This window comes from Numida meleagris, chromosome 19, assembly GCF_002078875.1.
Source record: "Numida meleagris isolate 19003 breed g44 Domestic line chromosome 19, NumMel1.0, whole genome shotgun sequence".
Classification (NCBI taxonomy): domain Eukaryota; kingdom Metazoa; phylum Chordata; class Aves; order Galliformes; family Numididae; genus Numida; species Numida meleagris.
Genome location: NC_034427.1, coordinates 6233607 through 6251423, shown reverse-complemented (window position 1 = coordinate 6251423; position 17817 = coordinate 6233607). Strand labels below are relative to the sequence as shown.

General features: G+C 39.1%; 2 protein-coding genes across 9 annotated transcripts in view; both read right to left on the bottom strand.

Annotated features, from left to right (window-relative positions):
* The window catches only part of LOC110408237 (somatomedin-B and thrombospondin type-1 domain-containing protein-like), a 32694-nt gene extending 31592 nt beyond the window's left edge, over window positions 1–1102 (bottom strand). Inside the window, exons 1-2 of one of the 2 annotated variants that reach the window (XR_002444233.1) lie at window positions 1025–1102; window positions 488–565 (exon numbers count right to left, since the gene is read on the bottom strand). The gene's annotated coding sequence lies outside the window, so the exon portion shown is untranslated. The remainder of the gene's footprint in view (window positions 1–487; window positions 566–1024) is intronic. The other variant, XR_002444232.1, reaches the window with a different exon arrangement.
* The window catches only part of STAU1 (staufen double-stranded RNA binding protein 1), a 28719-nt gene continuing 20521 nt past the window's right edge, over window positions 9620–17817 (bottom strand). For 2 of the 7 annotated variants that reach the window (XM_021416814.1, XM_021416819.1), the window contains 9 exons: window positions 16679–16909; window positions 16001–16144; window positions 15021–15167; window positions 14396–14468; window positions 13767–14086; window positions 12918–13040; window positions 11265–11350; window positions 11118–11165; window positions 9620–10604 (listed from right to left, as the gene is read on the bottom strand). In XM_021416814.1, the coding sequence (XP_021272489.1) occupies window positions 10517–10604; window positions 11118–11165; window positions 11265–11350; window positions 12918–13040; window positions 13767–14086; window positions 14396–14468; window positions 15021–15167; window positions 16001–16144; window positions 16679–16909 (1260 nt within the window). In that variant the 3' untranslated portion in view covers window positions 9620–10516. The remainder of the gene's footprint in view (window positions 10605–11117; window positions 11166–11264; window positions 11351–12917; window positions 13041–13766; window positions 14087–14395; window positions 14469–15020; window positions 15168–16000; window positions 16145–16678; window positions 16910–17817) is intronic. The other 5 variants (XM_021416815.1, XM_021416820.1, XM_021416821.1 and 2 more) reach the window with 4 other exon arrangements.

Here is a 17817-nt window from a genome sequence, read left to right as displayed (position 1 = left end):
GCCCCATCCCGTGAGCACTACCGCATACCTACCAGCAAGCGGCAGAGTAGAGAAGAACCGAGCCAGCTCGGCCTGCCAGGGGGAGGCACAGCTCCGCCCACTGGCCCCCGGGCTGGGCCCGCAGCTCTCCGAACAGCAGCGCCCACGTGTCCCCGTGGCCTGGCCGTGCTGCGAGCCCCAGAGCCACGGCGTCCTGCCAAGGACACGGCGGTAACTCACTATCCATCCTGGGGTGCTCGTTTCTTGCTATCAGACCCGACGCTTTGCGTGTAACCGGTGCAACCCTAGGCCGCTGTTACAGTGTTTCTGCACGAGCAACGCTGCTTTCAGCTCTACAATACCTCGGCTAATGCTCACATCTACTTATCTTTTAAGTCTCCGGGGATAATAATGTATCAAAACATCACAAAAACAATCCATGAACTCTCTTAAAAATATTCTACACAACCAGCGATACACAGTTACCGAAAGGACATAGGAATCTCACCCATCAGAGGCTCTGGCACGGCACAGCGAGCCGGGCAGCTGCAGCCGTCCATCGAGCAGGCCCAGCGTGCTTCGGGACCTGGGAGCGAAACAAAGGAACAGTGAGCACCGAGCACACGAGGCGGGGGGACACCGCAGCCCTTCCCTGCTGGTGCGTCAGACAAGACCTGGCTAGAGTGATGAGTGATCAACACTGTCGCTCTGATGGGGAAAAAAGTTCAGTCATCACCCACACCAGCAGCGCCCGGGAGGGACAGAGTCCGCGGGGACAGGGTGAGGACACGCCAGGCCCCTCACCATAACGCTCCGCAGGGGCATGGGCAGGGACACGGTAGGGAGCTGAAGGATGGAGCAGAACCAGGAAGGGGCGGCCGTGCTGCCGGGCCAGCCGCTCCCTCATGGGGGAAGAAATAAGCCGGTAGGGCAGGCATCCAGCCAGGAGGTGAACCCGATACGAAGAAACAAAGCGTAACACCCAAACTCACCGACACCCACCCCCCCCGCCCCCACCACACCAAGAGCGAGCACCCGCACTCACCTCCCCACGACGCAGCAAGAGGCCGCTGAGCCGCGCGCACCGCGCTTTATGGGCCGCCTGGGCCCGCCCCGCTCCGCCCGCGCGGAGGGCGGGAGCCGCCGCCATGTCGGGTGGTGCTCTCAGCTCTGAGTTTTCCTGCGCACCCCCCCGCTGGGGCCGCCCCGGCCGTGTGGCGGGCCGTGCTACGGGGGGGCGGTGGGGAAACGATCGTTTATTCCCCGCCCGGGCACGCTGGATGCTGGGGGAGGAGGTGGTGTGAGGCGCGCGGGGCGGCCCGGCCGCCATTTCGCGGTGCAGCTGAGGCAGCCCGAGGGGTCGAGCGAGTCCGGCAGGGGATCGCCGGCTGCACCCGCTCACCCTCACCGCGAGAAGTGAGGTGAGGAGGCTGCCCGTCTGCTCTGGTTCCATACCTTTAATATTTTACAACGCAGGAAAGGCCCAGAAATGTCAATCGGGCGAGTGCTGCGTGCACCCCATGCTTCTGGCATCGGTACATCTTATATTTATTTTTCTCATTCATTTCTTGGAAAGAAAAAAAATAAGGTTCAGGGATGTTCAGTAACTTGCCCCAAAGCATGTGCAAATGAAGTGGCAAAATCCATCCAACCACAGCTCAAAGCAGTGTTCATTTTGCACTTAGGTGGCCATCGATAGGCAGATTACTTCCCATTAAACATTTTACTGCTGAGTAACAGAAAAAGCAAAGGATGTGTCGCGAATAACCGTGCTTTGTAACCCAGCCACTGTTGCATGTGGTGATCTTGCAGCTATAAATTCACCTTAGTGATGAGGTGTGAGCCCAGTCATCTGTATCTGGTGGGGATGTGCCCTGTGGCAGCCTTGAATTCACACTGAAGGTATTTCTCAGTGAAATACACTCTTGCACTGTGTAAGTACATCTATTCATGGTCAGAAAGGTCAACCCAGCACAGCAGCTGGCTCCTCACTGATGGTCACTGTGCAGCAGGGCTGCTACCAGGTCAGTCAGACATTTTGCAGACATGACCACCTCCTGCAGCACCTCTTGGGCAAAAGTGACTAAAGAGGTTCAAAGAAACTGAGCTGGAGCTTGAGGCAGAGAGGCAGTGGAAGGTACAAAGCCATATATGCTTGTTTTAGATCTGAAGGGTAAATGTGGGAGCTGAGCAACCCCAAATTCTGCACTAGCCAGCTCTGGGTCAGACCATTATCTTAAAATCACGTAATTACTCCATGCCTTCGATTTTTCTGTTCGTAAAATATACATTGGTTATGACAAGGCACTAGGCAGATCAGTCAATTTACACTGTATAAAGTATTTTTGTGGGACTTCTCACATTGTTGTTTTAGCAAACTAGTTGTTACTGTGGTATCAAGGCATCTACTAATTGAAAAGGGATTCTGGGCCATGGGGACCGGATCAAACGGATTGCAAGGTAAATGTCATGTGGGGTGGCTTAAAGATGGTTCTCAAAATGTGATGAAATCAAACAAAAAAGACATATGGTGAATTGGTCAGCTAGTTTGCAAAGAGGGCCAAAGCTCTTCCTGTGTGCCTGGAGAAGCCACAAGATGTTTTAAATGCTCTGAAACAAATCAGCTTGTCTTGCTTAATTCATCTCGTCTAGAATTATCTATTGACATCCATATTGTGTCCATACTTAGGCCTTGTAGCATGTTTGGCCTAACAATGTGTAACTCAACTGCCATTAAAATATTCTTTCCAAATGAAATGTGTTTGTAAGCAACTAATTCCAGACAGCAGCTTATCAAATGGGACTTGTGGAATAAATTCCAATCCCGTTAATCCAAGTTCCAGAGCACCAAGAGATGAAAAGGCAGTCAAGAGAAGGACATTTTAAGAAGATTACAGGGAAAACTAATCTTGTTACACTGCAAACCCAGGTCACGTGTATGACTCAAAAAAGAACTGTAAATGTGACTTGTGTTCCCTAGCTTGGTAGGGAAGGAAAAGTAGGAAGGTCTGGGATGTTAAGGAGCAGCAGTCAAGCTTAATATCAATTTTGTTTGATTTCATTTGTTTTTATTCTTGGCAGAAATGCATTGAAAATCTGTCTAGTTCATGAATTCCTAAGCACCCTGTGTTTTTTGCCTTCTGATTATTTCAGCTCCACCAGTAAGAGTCATGCAGGAGCAGCTGCAGTACCAGGCCTTACTTGGAATGGCCAAAACTGAAGTGATGGTTAAAGGGCAGTTAGTGGCATGTTTTCTGTTTATGTTTTGTAACAGTAGCACAACTTCTGAAGAATGCTTTCATATATACAGCAACTTTCACAAGCGTGTGTCTGTAGCTTCTTTCATGTGCCAACACAGAGTACCGGCACACAAGCCGCCTTTTCTCTAGTGTCCAGAGAAAAGGAAACTTGATGAAAGAAACGATTCTGAAAAAAAAACCACAAAACAACCTCTTAAATCTTGTGGAGTGATTAAATATTTCACTTGACAGTGTCCAACTGCTCGATTCTTACATTGTTTCTTTTAAAATCTGAACTAGAATATGAAAAAATAAAAAATTTAATTGGGATGCAACCTCTGACTTCCCAGCTGAATAATCTAAACTAAAACCACAGCACCAAATGCCTCTAATATTCACAAAATTTTTAATAGATTATAACTTCTTGGCATAGAATTTTGTAGTAGACAACAAAAGTCTTTCTGAGCTACTGGGTCAGTAACTTCCCTGTTCAGTATGCACTATGATAGTCAAAATATAACAGTCAGAACACTGACAGGATACTGAAAAAAAAAACGTTATGAGCATCTGCCAAATCATACATACTGGCCTTTTAGAATATGAAAAATTTCAAACAAAATTCACAATGTATAAAGGGCAGTAAGAAAGAAACCGCCACAGCTCTATTGCGTAGCCAGAGATTTCCTAGTCTACACCTAGAACTAGAAACAAAATTACGAGTGGCCCAGCTGAATTTCAGCAAGAGATCTTTTTGCACATAAGTTGTTGTTGTTTTTTTTTCTTCCTACAGACTGTCATGCATGGCTTTTCCTTCAAAAATGACCTAAATGAATCACAGGCACATTGTAACTGAAGCAGGAACCTCAGACCTGTTGGCGGTAGCAGATTTAGAGGTCAGTAGTTATTGATCACCAGGGACACATAACAAAACACTCACATAGAGAAATGCCAGTGTTGACTTTTTCATGACCACAAGCCCTCCCAAAGATGCTGCAGTTCTTTAGGTTATAATCATCGCAGCCTTGCAGAAATGGATTTAATGCTGATTTAATGCATCTATTTCAGGTTCAGCCTTAAAACTGATCAAAGCATTTTAGTTTTTCCGAGCTCAGAGAAATCATTTAGAAAGTGGAAACAGCCTGTTAGGTGAGCAATTGCCTTGTTAACAGCTGTGCACAGAGGACATAATTTCTATTGATGCACTATACCGGTAACATTTTGCAAAATTTCTGGCTAAATTCTAAAGAAAATATTTTTTGATCAAAAAGGTAGTTTTGGTGGCTTACAGATTACTCTCTTTTATTATTAGCAAATTAATTTTACACAGACATTGATAAAAGACACTGCTCTGTCATAAAAGATGGAGCAATGGACCAGAATGGTGTTAACTTGAAAGTAACTTCAGAGAAGGGTGTGAACATTTTTGTCATGCAAAAGTTGATGAAAAACTGAGTGTTATTGGACCATTTATATGGGACAAACTTTTCAACGGCAATGTTGAAAGACTGTGCAGAAACACATTACAATACTTTTCAACTTACACAGTATGAGAGAAAGCACAACACAGCCATAGCTAAGAATGCTTAGAAGAGACAATTATTTAGATGTATTTAGCTTTTGTGAATATGATGCAGCACATTTTCTTCAAGTTTCTATCCCCTTTAGTAATTAAAGTAACTCAGCAGCTCAACATTTTAATTAACACAAGCACTTCAACATCTACTTAGCAAACTTTAAAAGGGACTAGACAAACATTTTATGCAAATACAGTGGCAGTTTGTAGGAAAGTTATACTGAAGCTCTTTTACAACGAACTGCTGATGGATTTACTTTTTTCAGTGATACTTTCATTTCCCAATTGTTTTTTCTTGGCAAGAGCTAAATAGTCTTCTCTCCATAAAAACCAATCTGCTGTGTAAAAACAACAATGAAAGCAATACTTAGCAGTTAGACCACAAGTATATCTTTACTGTGATGTACTTTGTCACAATTTTAAAATTTCAAGTACAGCAACTTGAGTGATTGTACCCATGTTAAAATGGTGAGTAGGAGATTGTGTCTGTAGAGATGCCCAGTTGTACCCAAATGGCTTCTGCATTTAGACTTAGCCTTAACAAATTTCAGAGGTTTTGTCCCTTTAGCACAGAGCCAGGTTTGCCTCCTTAAGGAGCATACCTTCTCTAAAAAATAAAAATAACAATGAAAAAGGTAATGAAAGAATGGTAGTTTAGGATGACAGCATTGAAAGCATATTCTGTCAAGGATATTTTTGGCATAACTAACTTAAGACATTCAAAATCTGAAACAACGTCTCTTAGCAGATTGCTAAAATACTGTGAAATTGGAAATAGAAGAAGAAATGCAGTTTAAAAGCACTGTTATTTTCATTTCTAGTTGAATACAATTTGTTTCATTAGCATGCTGCTAGTGGTACAAAAAATAATTTATTTTGTCTGAGAATAAAATAAACTCTTGGATAAGTAATATTCACCATCTGTATGCTCTTATTCACTTCTAATCCAGAGAACATCCCAGAGATTTTGCTTTAACAACTGATGTTCCCCAACCTCCTTTCACAGGATGTTCAGGTTCCTACTCAGAAGTTCTTGAGTATTAAATAAGTGTATAAATCCAATCAGCAGGTAACAGAAAGCAATACAGCATGCTGCAGCCACAGAGATGAAGCTGAGTATTTTCAGATTGGTAAATACCTCTGCACCAGTATTTCTTCATCTGAACTTTGAAAGAGGAGTCATCTATATAAAACCATTTCTATATAGAAGCCCTTAAGGAAGCTTTTACTCTGATTCGCCATTCTCCACCATTTGTCTTTAAACATTACATCACAACAAAAATCCTACTTTAAACTTTGAGCAACAGATTAGAACAGACTTTTGGTTTGATCCTTAAGTAATAGAATAATTGCCATAGAATCCCAAGTACATCTAAATTTAACTACGATGTACATTACTAAAATTAATGTTCTCAATTCTCTAGCCAAATAACTACCCTGCTAGTGGCGGATTCCCTGGCTGAGCCCTTTCAGACAGGATTTATCCTAAGGAAATACCAGCTGTCTAATAAAAAATGTCAATTTGAGACAAGGTGAACCAGTATAAGAGCTTCAGTAATAGCACTGTCATTGCAACTAGAATTGCAAAACAAAATCCCATTCTAAACACAATTTGAAGTATGGGAATGTATTTTAATATCATGGAGTAAACACGTATCACAGTGAATCCACACTGCTGCTTATTCTGTAGGCACATTGTGACTGCCTACAGGTCAGCATTCTCCAAAATAAATTTTGCACAGATTCTTCTTTTCTGTAGGATCCATCACTGTTAGTTTCAGGATGGAGATCATGAAAAATTCTCTCTTCTTTGGGAAGTGAGGATTTCCTAATAACAGATATTTTGCTTTAAAAAAATACCCTGAATATGAATTTTATTATTCCCCTTTAAGTGCTGCAGCTTTTCAGCTCAAAAATAACAAACTGACCCATTGAAGAAAGCAGATAATACTCCCTGAATGAACTTTGACTACCCAATTACCGACCTTATACACCACATTTAGAGTGCAAGTTGTTATTAAGATAGGAAACTTAGACAGCAGTCATTAAGCTCAGTAACCCAGCACTGGAAAAGGCTTCACTTTGTTAGGTTTCATAGGCAGCACATCTATAAAGCCACTTCTCAGGTTCTTATACGGGCACTGAAATGGGATATTTGACTGCATTTCTCCAAGAAATAGTGATACGGTATCACTCTTGACAAGAGCCACTAATAAGTGCAGCTGTGTATTTGAAAGAATACAGAAGTGCTTTAAGGAAAGCAGTGTAAAAGCTGCTAGACATTAGAACTGACTTAAGGCTTTGACATTTTAGAAAGCGGTAATAAGTGCTTTCCTTCCAATACCAGAAAATAACAACTTGATGACTAAAGTCCATCCAAGCGAAGGAGTACAGGTAGATAAAACATTTTCTTGGGTGAAGGAAAATGTACTGCCTCTGGTCTCTGCTGGTATTATCTATTACCTGAACAACTGGAAAATTAACATAAAAATACTTCCAGAATCTGTTTCTGAAAATCCCAAGCTACTTCTTTGGAGTTTGTGTGCTCTGCATTTCCTTTTGGAAGTAGGATGGATAGGAATTAACAAGATCCAACAAGAGTGAAATTCAGTGGCTCTTTCTGCCACATCATACCTTGTGTCATCCAGTGACCTGTCTCTTGGGAATCACCCTCACTTTACAGGTTACAAAGCAGTAGTGGAAGCTTCTTAGAATCAAACCTCCTTCTTCCACTTCAAAGCAGTGGCTTAAGGGCAGCTCTACTTGCACAACACCAGCTCTATGATTTAAGAGGCTGGAATAATCATGTGGTAAATTCTGAAAAGAAACAAGGTCACTGTATCAATTGTTAGCAAAATAGTTACAAGACTGATGTATTATACTACATACTTTATTTTCCTTATTCCCTTTTAAGAGTGATAATTTTAAATGCAAGTCCTCTGTACAATTGAACGAATGCAGAACTTCACAATTTACTGAATATACAGCAGATTCTGGGACACTGAGAATAGTAGTGTCATACTGCCAAATATTTTTGGAGAAGCAGGGGAAAAATGCATTAATTCACTAAAAAGTTGGTGGTAATTTAAGCAGAGTCAAATAAGATAACGGGGAGGAAATCTGCTGGAGGGAAAACAATACTAGCCAATTAAGATCTGAATATGACAAAGTCATTTTAGAACAGACCTTATACATTTTTGTTTGTTTTTACAATGGGATCATTAATGAAAGGTAAGACTGCAAGCGTGGCACTGAGCTCGAGCTAATGTAATGATCACATTCTGAAGCTCCAGGTCATTCAGTTGCAGTCAAAAGATTTTATAAAAGACTGGAAAGTGAAAGAAAGATTATTATTTCAAAGAAATAATCCAAAAGATGTGTCTTTGCAGACAGCACTTTGCTAGTACTCAGAAATGCGTAGTTTATACCAATACTAGCCTGATAGATTACTGCAGCCTGGGTATTTCTCTTTTACCTCAGTTTTTGTTCTTATTGTTTATATTTCTCTTCTTTGTGGAACATTCGATAGTATCAGCTGAACAAAAGTGTAACATAAAGCCTTTCGATTGCACATAGTAAGCAATCGTTCTTATCAGCACTTACTGCATCGAGCACAGAGGAGTCAATAGAAAAAAAGTGCTCTAGAAAAAACCCACACTTATCTAGAACTCACTTGTGTTATCTAGAATTCACACATGGCCATGAAATCTTCCATCATGTGCCTCTTATTATGAGGTCTTTCACAACAAGAACCTTCTCTTACATAGCACCTCTAAGATGACTGATGCATTTAAGAGCATTGAAATAGAGATATCTGTGGCAAAGTACCTTAAAATTCACATGAAAAAGCATTATCAACAAATGACTGTTGCTAAAAAGCCAGAAGTTCCATTCAAAGAGGAAACTAAGTTGCAGCAGATAGATGTACGGGGACCATTTACGCTGCTATCAGTGTGGTATTTGTTTCCCAGTATTAATTGTTTGGTAAATAGCTTATACGTTGTAAGAATTTGCAATACAAAGCCTCAGCCTAGCAAGTTTCTTTTAATTTTTAAATGTACATCATTTAGTTCTACAAATGTTAAAAAAAAAAAAAAACCTTTACAATGTTTTTTGCACTTATAATGATCAAAACCAACTTGATTCCATAAAATTTGGTATGCAGTTAGTGTAGCCCAATTGTCTTTGATAATGCAAATAAAAAAGGCTGAGACATTTAGCTTTGAGTCACAGCATGTGCAGTAACTGCTTTCTGCGATGAGTTACTACACACACTGCATGTAGAAGTGTTGCTACAGATTACCAGTTAAGTACACATGAACATAGTTCACATCCAAATGACACACTGCCATGGGTCAGTGTACAGTGCCAATTGTTGTTGCTAGAGGGAAAGTTTTGTTTCATTTTTTAAAGTACTACTTTCCCAGAATTACTAGGTGCAAGGCAAGGTTATGACTCAAATTACAAGCAAACAAGGAAACTTGAAAGTAGAGACTTAAACTTTAAAATCATTCCAACCTGTCGTGCCAGGTTTCCTGTCATAATCATAAGGTTAGTTTAAGCTCCCATGAATACAGTTGCACTAATACACTGCGGCACAAATAACAACATGTACCTACATTACTTTTGAATTTCCTTGACCTTGCCAATTTTTCACATTCTCCACATTACTAAATAGTAATTATTTATATGTTGTTGATAATCATTGTACAGTTACGCCATAGCTTTACAATACCGCCCGTACTAAATCACAAGCATTACAAATCCTATTAAAAAAAAAAAAGCAGCCCCTGTAGTGGCATACAAGAATAAATTAACCAAAAAAAAATTTAGTATTACCATTTATTGGTGACAAACACTACGTTTTACTTACATTCCATGGGGAGAAAAAATTCCAGCGTAAACAATGAACTGAAGCAGTACTTAACTTGCAAGGCTATCGTGCTTTACCTGGACCATATGCAAATACTTTATTGCACACAGTTCAGTGCGCAATAACACAACATCAAAAGCAACACAGTTTATATATAAACATAGGTAATTTTTTTCAGCCCTACATGGAGATGTAATTAAACAGTATAAAGCACTCAAGGAAAATCAATCTGCGGTTTTATACATTGAGATCATATCCTGTAATGTAGTGAGCTGTGTGCCATCTATACACACAATCCTTAAAACACAGAGCAGAGATCACATAAAGTCATGTTGCATTCAAGTTCCCATATCCCTACTCAACAAAACTAGAAGAAATTAACCAAATATGATCAAAGTTTAAAATTCCTGAAGTGTTATAATTCATTCAACCGTTGGATAATTACACCAGGTTTGCGAAAATACTGGACTTCTTAAAAATGGGGGGCACACAATTTGTTTCCAGAGAAACCTGCTATTTCAATAAAAACAAAATAACCACATACATGGATATGATCTTCCCAAGTTAGTTCACAGATAACATGTCAGTCTCAGAAGACAAAGTTTCTAAACTGTGCTATTGTTCTAGATACAATTAAGAAACTTTTAAATGAAAAATTTATAGTGTCATTTCAATCAAAACAACATAATGAAACTAAAAATTTATCACTGTTTGAAGAAAAAGCAACAGTTATGATTTAGACACTACAGTAGGTTGTAAAGACTGTAGCACTCTAGAACAGTTAGGTTACATTAATAGGAAGCATTTGATTTTCTCTGGTGCTTTCATGTTTGGGTCCAGTCAAAAGCCTTTTTAGGCAGTGCTGTCCAGTGTTTGTCCCAAAGTGTTTGAGTTAGCCGGTTTGAGAAGAGGGTCACTTTCCATTTCTTGTTTCACACATCTACAAATGAGGAAACATCTGTTACTTATGGGATGAAACACCACTTCCACAAACAAGACACTTCTAAATCTGATACAAAGGATTTGAGGTGCAGATGACAATCTGCTTACGTGCAACTGGCCTCAATTTTTAATCAATCAGCACTTTGCTGATTCAACTGTTTTGGTAGCTTGTTATGTAAATGACAGAACAAGAAGCCAATTTTTTTTTTCTGGTAAAAGAGAAATTTACAAACTCCCCTCCCCCTCCCCCACCATTTCTTCTGTGAGCAAGCTGTGAAATCTAAACAGAGATTACAATTTACATGCAGGAAACTTCTAGAGGCTGCTGAAATACTTAAACCCGCTGCAAAATTCACACTGTTTACAAAAACATGTAACTAATTCAAGCAGAGATATCACTGTCAAAATGCCCCTGTATCACAGCCATTACATTTTATCCACTTGCTCTAGCATTAAGCCTAGTAACTTGCATTTGACACGTGAAAATTACAAGCTTGATCGTAAAACCTACCCTCTCGTCCTTCTCAGGAAGGTAACAGCCCTTGGTATTTTAACTTCTCTGGCAAAGAAAAAAACCCTCATATTTTATTTGTTTATAGTACATCTTAGGGTTACAGGTTTCCATTAACACAAGGGAAAGTCAATGGGTCACACTCACACAGACATTGGTCCATTTCCTGTTCTTGGCATCTCTGTGGTTTGTTGGTCCAGCTCAGACAGCAACTTCAAAATGTTCAATGCAGCCTAAAGAAAAGAAACAGCAAGCAACAATTCAACTGAGTCCATTTCATTTGTTTACTGAAATGGTGATGGGGACTCAAAGCAAGCATTCTAATTTTGGTAATATATTTTTTGAGAATCAGAATTATGGCAGAAAATATTAAATGGTGTAGAATTTCATCGTGCTACAATAAACAACAGAATGGTACTGTGGCTAGAGGATTCTCATAGCGTTTGTTTTAGCAACAGGGAAACATCCATTCAGCAGTACTATTAATATCATGGGAAAAACACAAAATCAGTAATGGCTCCAACTGTACAGTACTTGGGTAAGGACATTAAAATACACAGAACCAAAAAGTCCTCCACAGAACAAGAAAAAAAATTATAAAAGTATCAAAAACACAGTACAAACAGGGCACACCTAACTGCATAAAAAGTGTATTTTGAGCTGAACATCTGAACTCAGGAATGCTCTCACATCAGCCTGGGAATGTTCTCACATCTACCCAATCCTGTCCCTGGAGGCATTCAGGGCCAGGCTGGACGTGGCTCTGGGCAGCCTGGTCTAGTGGTTGGTAACCCTGCACTCAGCAGGGGGGTTGAAACTCGATGATCTTTGAGGTCCTTTTCAACTCAGGCCATTCTGTGATTCTGTGAAATCACAATGTTTAAGCTTGAAAGCGGCTGTCCTTTTCCCTTCACCTACTACACTGACTTGTGTGCTCAGTCTTCCAGGAGCTCTTTACACCAGGATATAGAGATAGGCATCAAAATTAAGTGACAAAGATCAAAGAGATCTTTATCAAAATATAGCTATTAAAAATTACTGCAAAAAATGTTGAGTCTGAAAATCAGTAAAACCAGTTTTCTTATGTATTTACACACTACAAATTCTTACTTTAGCCTGTGGTCTAGTCACCAGTAGATACCAAAAGAAATAAACTCCTCCCTCCAAGTTACAGTAGTCTGTACCTATGGCTAGCAATATGTAATGTCTTTTACAGATGGAGCTTAAGACAAGATCGCTTACAATGTACAGTCTCTAGAAGACTCATTCTTTCACAAAAATTATTTTACCTACTGTGAATAAGAAGACTTTATTTATAAATGGATTTTAACAGATTTAGACTGTCTCCTGCTATTTAATGGCTTACTGCATTTCTTTCCCTTTTGAGTTCCACTCCAGCAGAAAATCTGGTAATATGAATCCAAGTGTTACAGTTCCAAATAAGATAACAGCTCATTCCATTAAAGAAAATAAAAGGTTACATGCTCCTGTGTTTTAGAAGTTTCATTTTATACGTTTTCTTTAATATGTGTTCAGGACCCATAACACCAAGATAAAACAAATGCACTTCCTGTAGATCAAAATTATTAGCATTTATGAAGCATGCTAAAGGTTATTTAAATTAGATGTTGATATTATTCATCAGTTATTTTAGCAACCTGTGATGCATTTAACAAAAATAGTCAGGGAATTGTACAGCATTTAATTATTATCCAGAAGTAACAAAATCCTGTTCTACCTGCTGCATCTCTTAGCTCACTGAAGACAAAAAAGAAAGCATTTCAGTAATACTCATCATACCATATCGTGGCAAGATTCTACATCCTTTCCAATTCCGTGGCTGATCAGTGGTGGCTGAGAGGAACAGTTTATAAGAGATACAAACTCGTTCTTGTTATTTTTTGGAAAGTCTTTATACTCAACCTAAAGGAAAGAGAATCATTTAGTTTTTTTTCAGTTAACCAAGTATAGGAAATAATACATCACAACTGCTAAAGATTATCTGCCCACATATGAAGCCAAACCCTACTTTTACTCATTATCTGTCAGCCAGCAGAACCATTTACTTTTGAGCTTGACTTCAGTTGCAATAATAATGTTGAGTAATCACAAGAACTCTGCAAGCCTTCTGAGTAACAATTGCTACACAGTGATTATTTCCGGGATCTTTACTCTTCTCACTGCTACCTGAATTCTTTTCCTATTATACTTTTTAATCCATGGAGCTCTTATTACTAAGATTAATAAAGTATCAATATAAGAAATTAAACGTGATTCTAATGAAAGGGACTAAACCTAAGTAAATGTACAGTTTATGGCAGTGTTAATGCATCAATTTTTCAAAAAAAACCATTTCCAATCAGCCAAATACTAGTTCACATTATGCTTCCACATTATGACAATTTTCAGAAAACACTACTTTCATTTCTGTTCTTCTAAGAGACCTACACACCACCACCAAATTGAGCCTCAGGATGTAGTATATAATGCATATTTAACAACTAAATTAAAAAAAAGCTGTAAAATTCAGTATATTTTGTAGGTAAAGCGTTTACATGAACATCAGTCACCAGCAGAACTGAAATGCTTTAAAACAAGTTATGTCAGTTTTGATAGCTCTGGAAGAGCTCTTGAAAACTGAACATTTACCTGGATTCCTTGAACATTGGAAAGATAGTCCAGCTGTTCAGAGGGCCTGGTAAGTGGTCCATGGGGCACATGGCCTGATGAGTTGTTATTTTTTAATATGGTCTCAGCAGTAGGAGAAGTACCACCATACAAGAGCTCTCTAGCAATCATTGCTGTTACGGTAGCCTTGGCAGGATTTGGGGCTGCCCTATTGAATTCTTTGGTGTGGTGTCCTTGACTGGCTCCGACAGCTTGTGCAACCTCAGGGACCATGGGAAGAATTCCAGCGGGAAGCTGCTGATGACTGAGATAAGGCATCCTAAACTCGTCTTCTTTATTACCTGAGGAGAAGAAAGGTACCACCAATACAGAGCTTGCTTATTGCAGCTATTCCTCCAAAGCTGAAACACTAATCCCAGGTGACAGAAACCGCAAGGCTCTTCTCAGGGAATCTGCTCCCATCCTTACTTGTACTCTATACCAGAGAAATTTTCTCTCAAGTCAAAGAGACTGATCTCTCCTCCTCTCCCTACCTTTTCCTCACACAGAAATTGTCCCAACAATTCTGCTTATTACAGCATGTTAAATGACCCTTTTGAAGGGACTGAGTAACCTACCAGGGCCGTGCTTCTTTCAGCAAGGTTACTTACTAGTTGAAGTCTCTTCAGAGCTGGGCTCAAAGAAAGTTACTTTTCTTCCATCACCTGGTTTCTTCACTGGCGTCTTAAAAATAAAGAAGGAACACAGATATTGAGATGTCATAATCAGCCAGTTAAAATAACATTCATATTGCTGGTAACAACATGCATTGGACATGAGTGAACACATACACCAAGAAGAGAAATGAGACTTGCTATTTTAACTTCACATCCACTGAATCAACAGACAAGAATGCAAGGCTCTCCCCATGCTCAGACACTCATGAGAGAATAAAAAACCATTACAAACTTCTGACTGCAATTACTGATAAAGCTACCACAAATTCCAATATATAACATACTCTACATGTCTGCCAGTTTCGAAGACCAGATACATCAAATATTCGCGTATTTAACCATTCTGTGGAAAATACATTCACTGAGCCTTCTGATGAGACTTTGATTTGCTCCCAAAGTTGAATCCCTGATGTATCCAAAATGCACAGTTATTTAGAGAAGTAACCTCAATAGAATGGTTTCCTGACCAGTACAGAAAGCAAGAATTTACTATACCTTTACTGTCTTGCAAAGCTTCTATTGTTTAAAATCTAAGAGTGGTCAGCATTCAAAGCATTACCTTCTCTTCTGTCTTTAATGCTGGTTTTGGAGGCTGAGGTTGAGGGATTTTGAAACCTAAAATTTCCAACATATTTTCAGCTGCATTCCGTTTAGCAACCTTTTTGTTTGTGCCCATTCCTTCGGCTGTGTGTACACCAACCTTCACCTGGACAAAAGAGGAAGAAAGAGCAAGTAAAATCTTAAGCTTAAAATTGAATCTTAGGATTCACTCACTGTTCACCTGTATCTTACATACAGCACAAGTCACGAGATAGCTCAAACTATTATTCTAAGCAACAATTGATCTGTCATTTATTATCTTCAATCACTGGCCTCCAAGCACAAAATAACAAACAGAAATAGCATAATCAGTCATATTTCATCATCACATGCTGGCACCAGCCTAAATGCTCAAAACTGGCATCACAGTGGATACAGTTTTCCAAGCTGAAGTTACCGGTTTAGCAATTTTTCCTAATGTACTGGGGAGGAACTAATTTTTCTGCTTTTTCCAGGATATAAGAGAGGGTTGGAGGACCTAATTATTACAGGCTAACAGACAGTCAATATCAAAAAACTATCATGCTATTGGAATTTGCAATGAAGAATGTAGAAAGCATTGTACTCCAAGGCAACACAAGAAATCTTGGGAAGGAAGAAATGAAGAATTAGCTGGTTCTTGTTTAATGAATCCTATGTTACAAAATATAAAAAGCTTTAAATATAGTAGGAAGGTCCAGGTAGACTTCTGGTGTCCCATGCTTTTTTTTTTTTTTTAAAGAAAAAAAAAAAACATGATTCAGATCATTTTTCTTGAACCATTGTCTCCCTTGGGTGGAATCTACTAATATTTGTGTAATAAATTCAATGCAAATTAGGCTGTAATCTTACCCATTTTGTATATCATCACACTCTGATTACAATAAGCCAACAACAAAAAAAAATAAAGAAAGAAACATCACAGCCAAGCAACTAAATTTCTCAAGTCAGCGTACAAACCTGCATAACAAACTCCCTGCGTCTTGGAAGACCACGTTCTGTGATGAGCATGTACTCTGGTTCCTTCTCTTTCTTGGCCTGCTGTATCTGGGCAAGTCTGCTAATGGGATTCATGCCTTGACCATATTCTGGACTTGTTTGCAGCTATATAGAATAATGTTCAGGAAAATAAGCCAAAATTTGTGAATATTTGATTCAAGAGAACAGAGCCACTGAACTCATTATTTTCTGAATTAAAAACAAACTAAAACCTAAATTACTTAATGAAATACCATTGCAGTCATGGAGAAACATCCAATTTATTTGGCTCTGCTGTCCTAGTCGACCATACAGAACCTACCACTGGAAATAGTTTCAGAGATTTTAATCATATGCTGGAAAGGACAGGCTTGCAGGCCAATTTGTAGAAGTAAAAATCATGCAAAACGCCACACTAAGGGTTGAAAGTCAGAGCTTGTTTTTTAGGTATCGTTCATTCCTTTATACAGTTTCTCTTTCATCCTGAATTTATTATTAACTTGTAAAAATATTGACAGAACCCCATTTGTTCCCAGTAGGATCAAAATATTCTTTTGCAGCTCTAGATTGATGATAAATGTTAAACAATCTAAGAGCATTTATAATTGGCTAAGAAATGTCTCTCAGCTGATGATTTACAGCAGTTAGATTGTCTCTTACCTTCACTATTGATTTTGTTTTCTTTTTGATTCGTGGCTTCATTTTCTCAACTGTAGGAAGGGGTGGCAATTTTTTCAGTTCTTCTAGGACTGCTATTGCAGCATTTTTCTTTGAGATCTTCTTGCTCTTTCCTTCACCTTCACCCATGAATTCTCCAACTGACACCTTGGTTACAAAGCTCTTCATATGGGGAGGACCACTCTCCTTGGTCACCTGTTTCAGAGGGAAAAACTGAGTGAAAGCGTGATAAACACTTATTAAAAATGGTACGGCACACTGTTTATAGCAAAATTCTCTCAAGCACTATGGATAAAGAGATTTCAAATTTTGATAAAATTCATAAAGTGACTATGTACAGCATCCTCTAATAACATAATCCCACCCAAATAAATATACGTTTTAAAAGACCAGATACAGCAAGCCATAAACGTTATTTACATGTTACAGTCATTAACTTACTTATTTACTCCTTCAAAATGACTGTCCTATTTCACTGTCTACTTCCATGCAGATAATATCACCTCGTACATTACGTTACAGTAACAGAACATCACTGAGAAAGCCATCATTTGGGATCCAGCAATTTAACTCAGAAATCAGTAATTCTGGAAACATTTAAGTGCTAGCTGCCTATTACAGATTTAGTCTTAACTCCATTCCTAACAAATCATACTTCAAAACATTGAGAGTCAAAATATAAAAATGAATTGAGAGCTTCCACCCACAACTGGCTTTTTGTGATAGTATATTTTTACTGGCGATGTTCATGCCAATCTGCAATAACTGGAAGATTCATATAAAATTTCATAATACAGTTTAAAAAGCAATTTGGTTACACACAATTACATTTTCTTACTGTAATCATTCATATAATTGATTGAGATGTTATTCTGCCAGCTCAGGAAGGCAACACAATAAATTAATATTTTAGTGCAATTAAGATGCTCCTATTGAAGCTACTGATTTAAGGTAACTAAATCATCACGGAGGGACAAAGAGGCAGCAAGCAGCCAGGCCAAAGGGAAAGGAAAGTAAGATGCACATGAGGTCACCTCATGGCAAGAAAAGAAACCTATCTGTGAGATTCTGCAACTTGCGGGTAGTCCACATCAGTGCTCAATTAAGCAAATACTTCCATA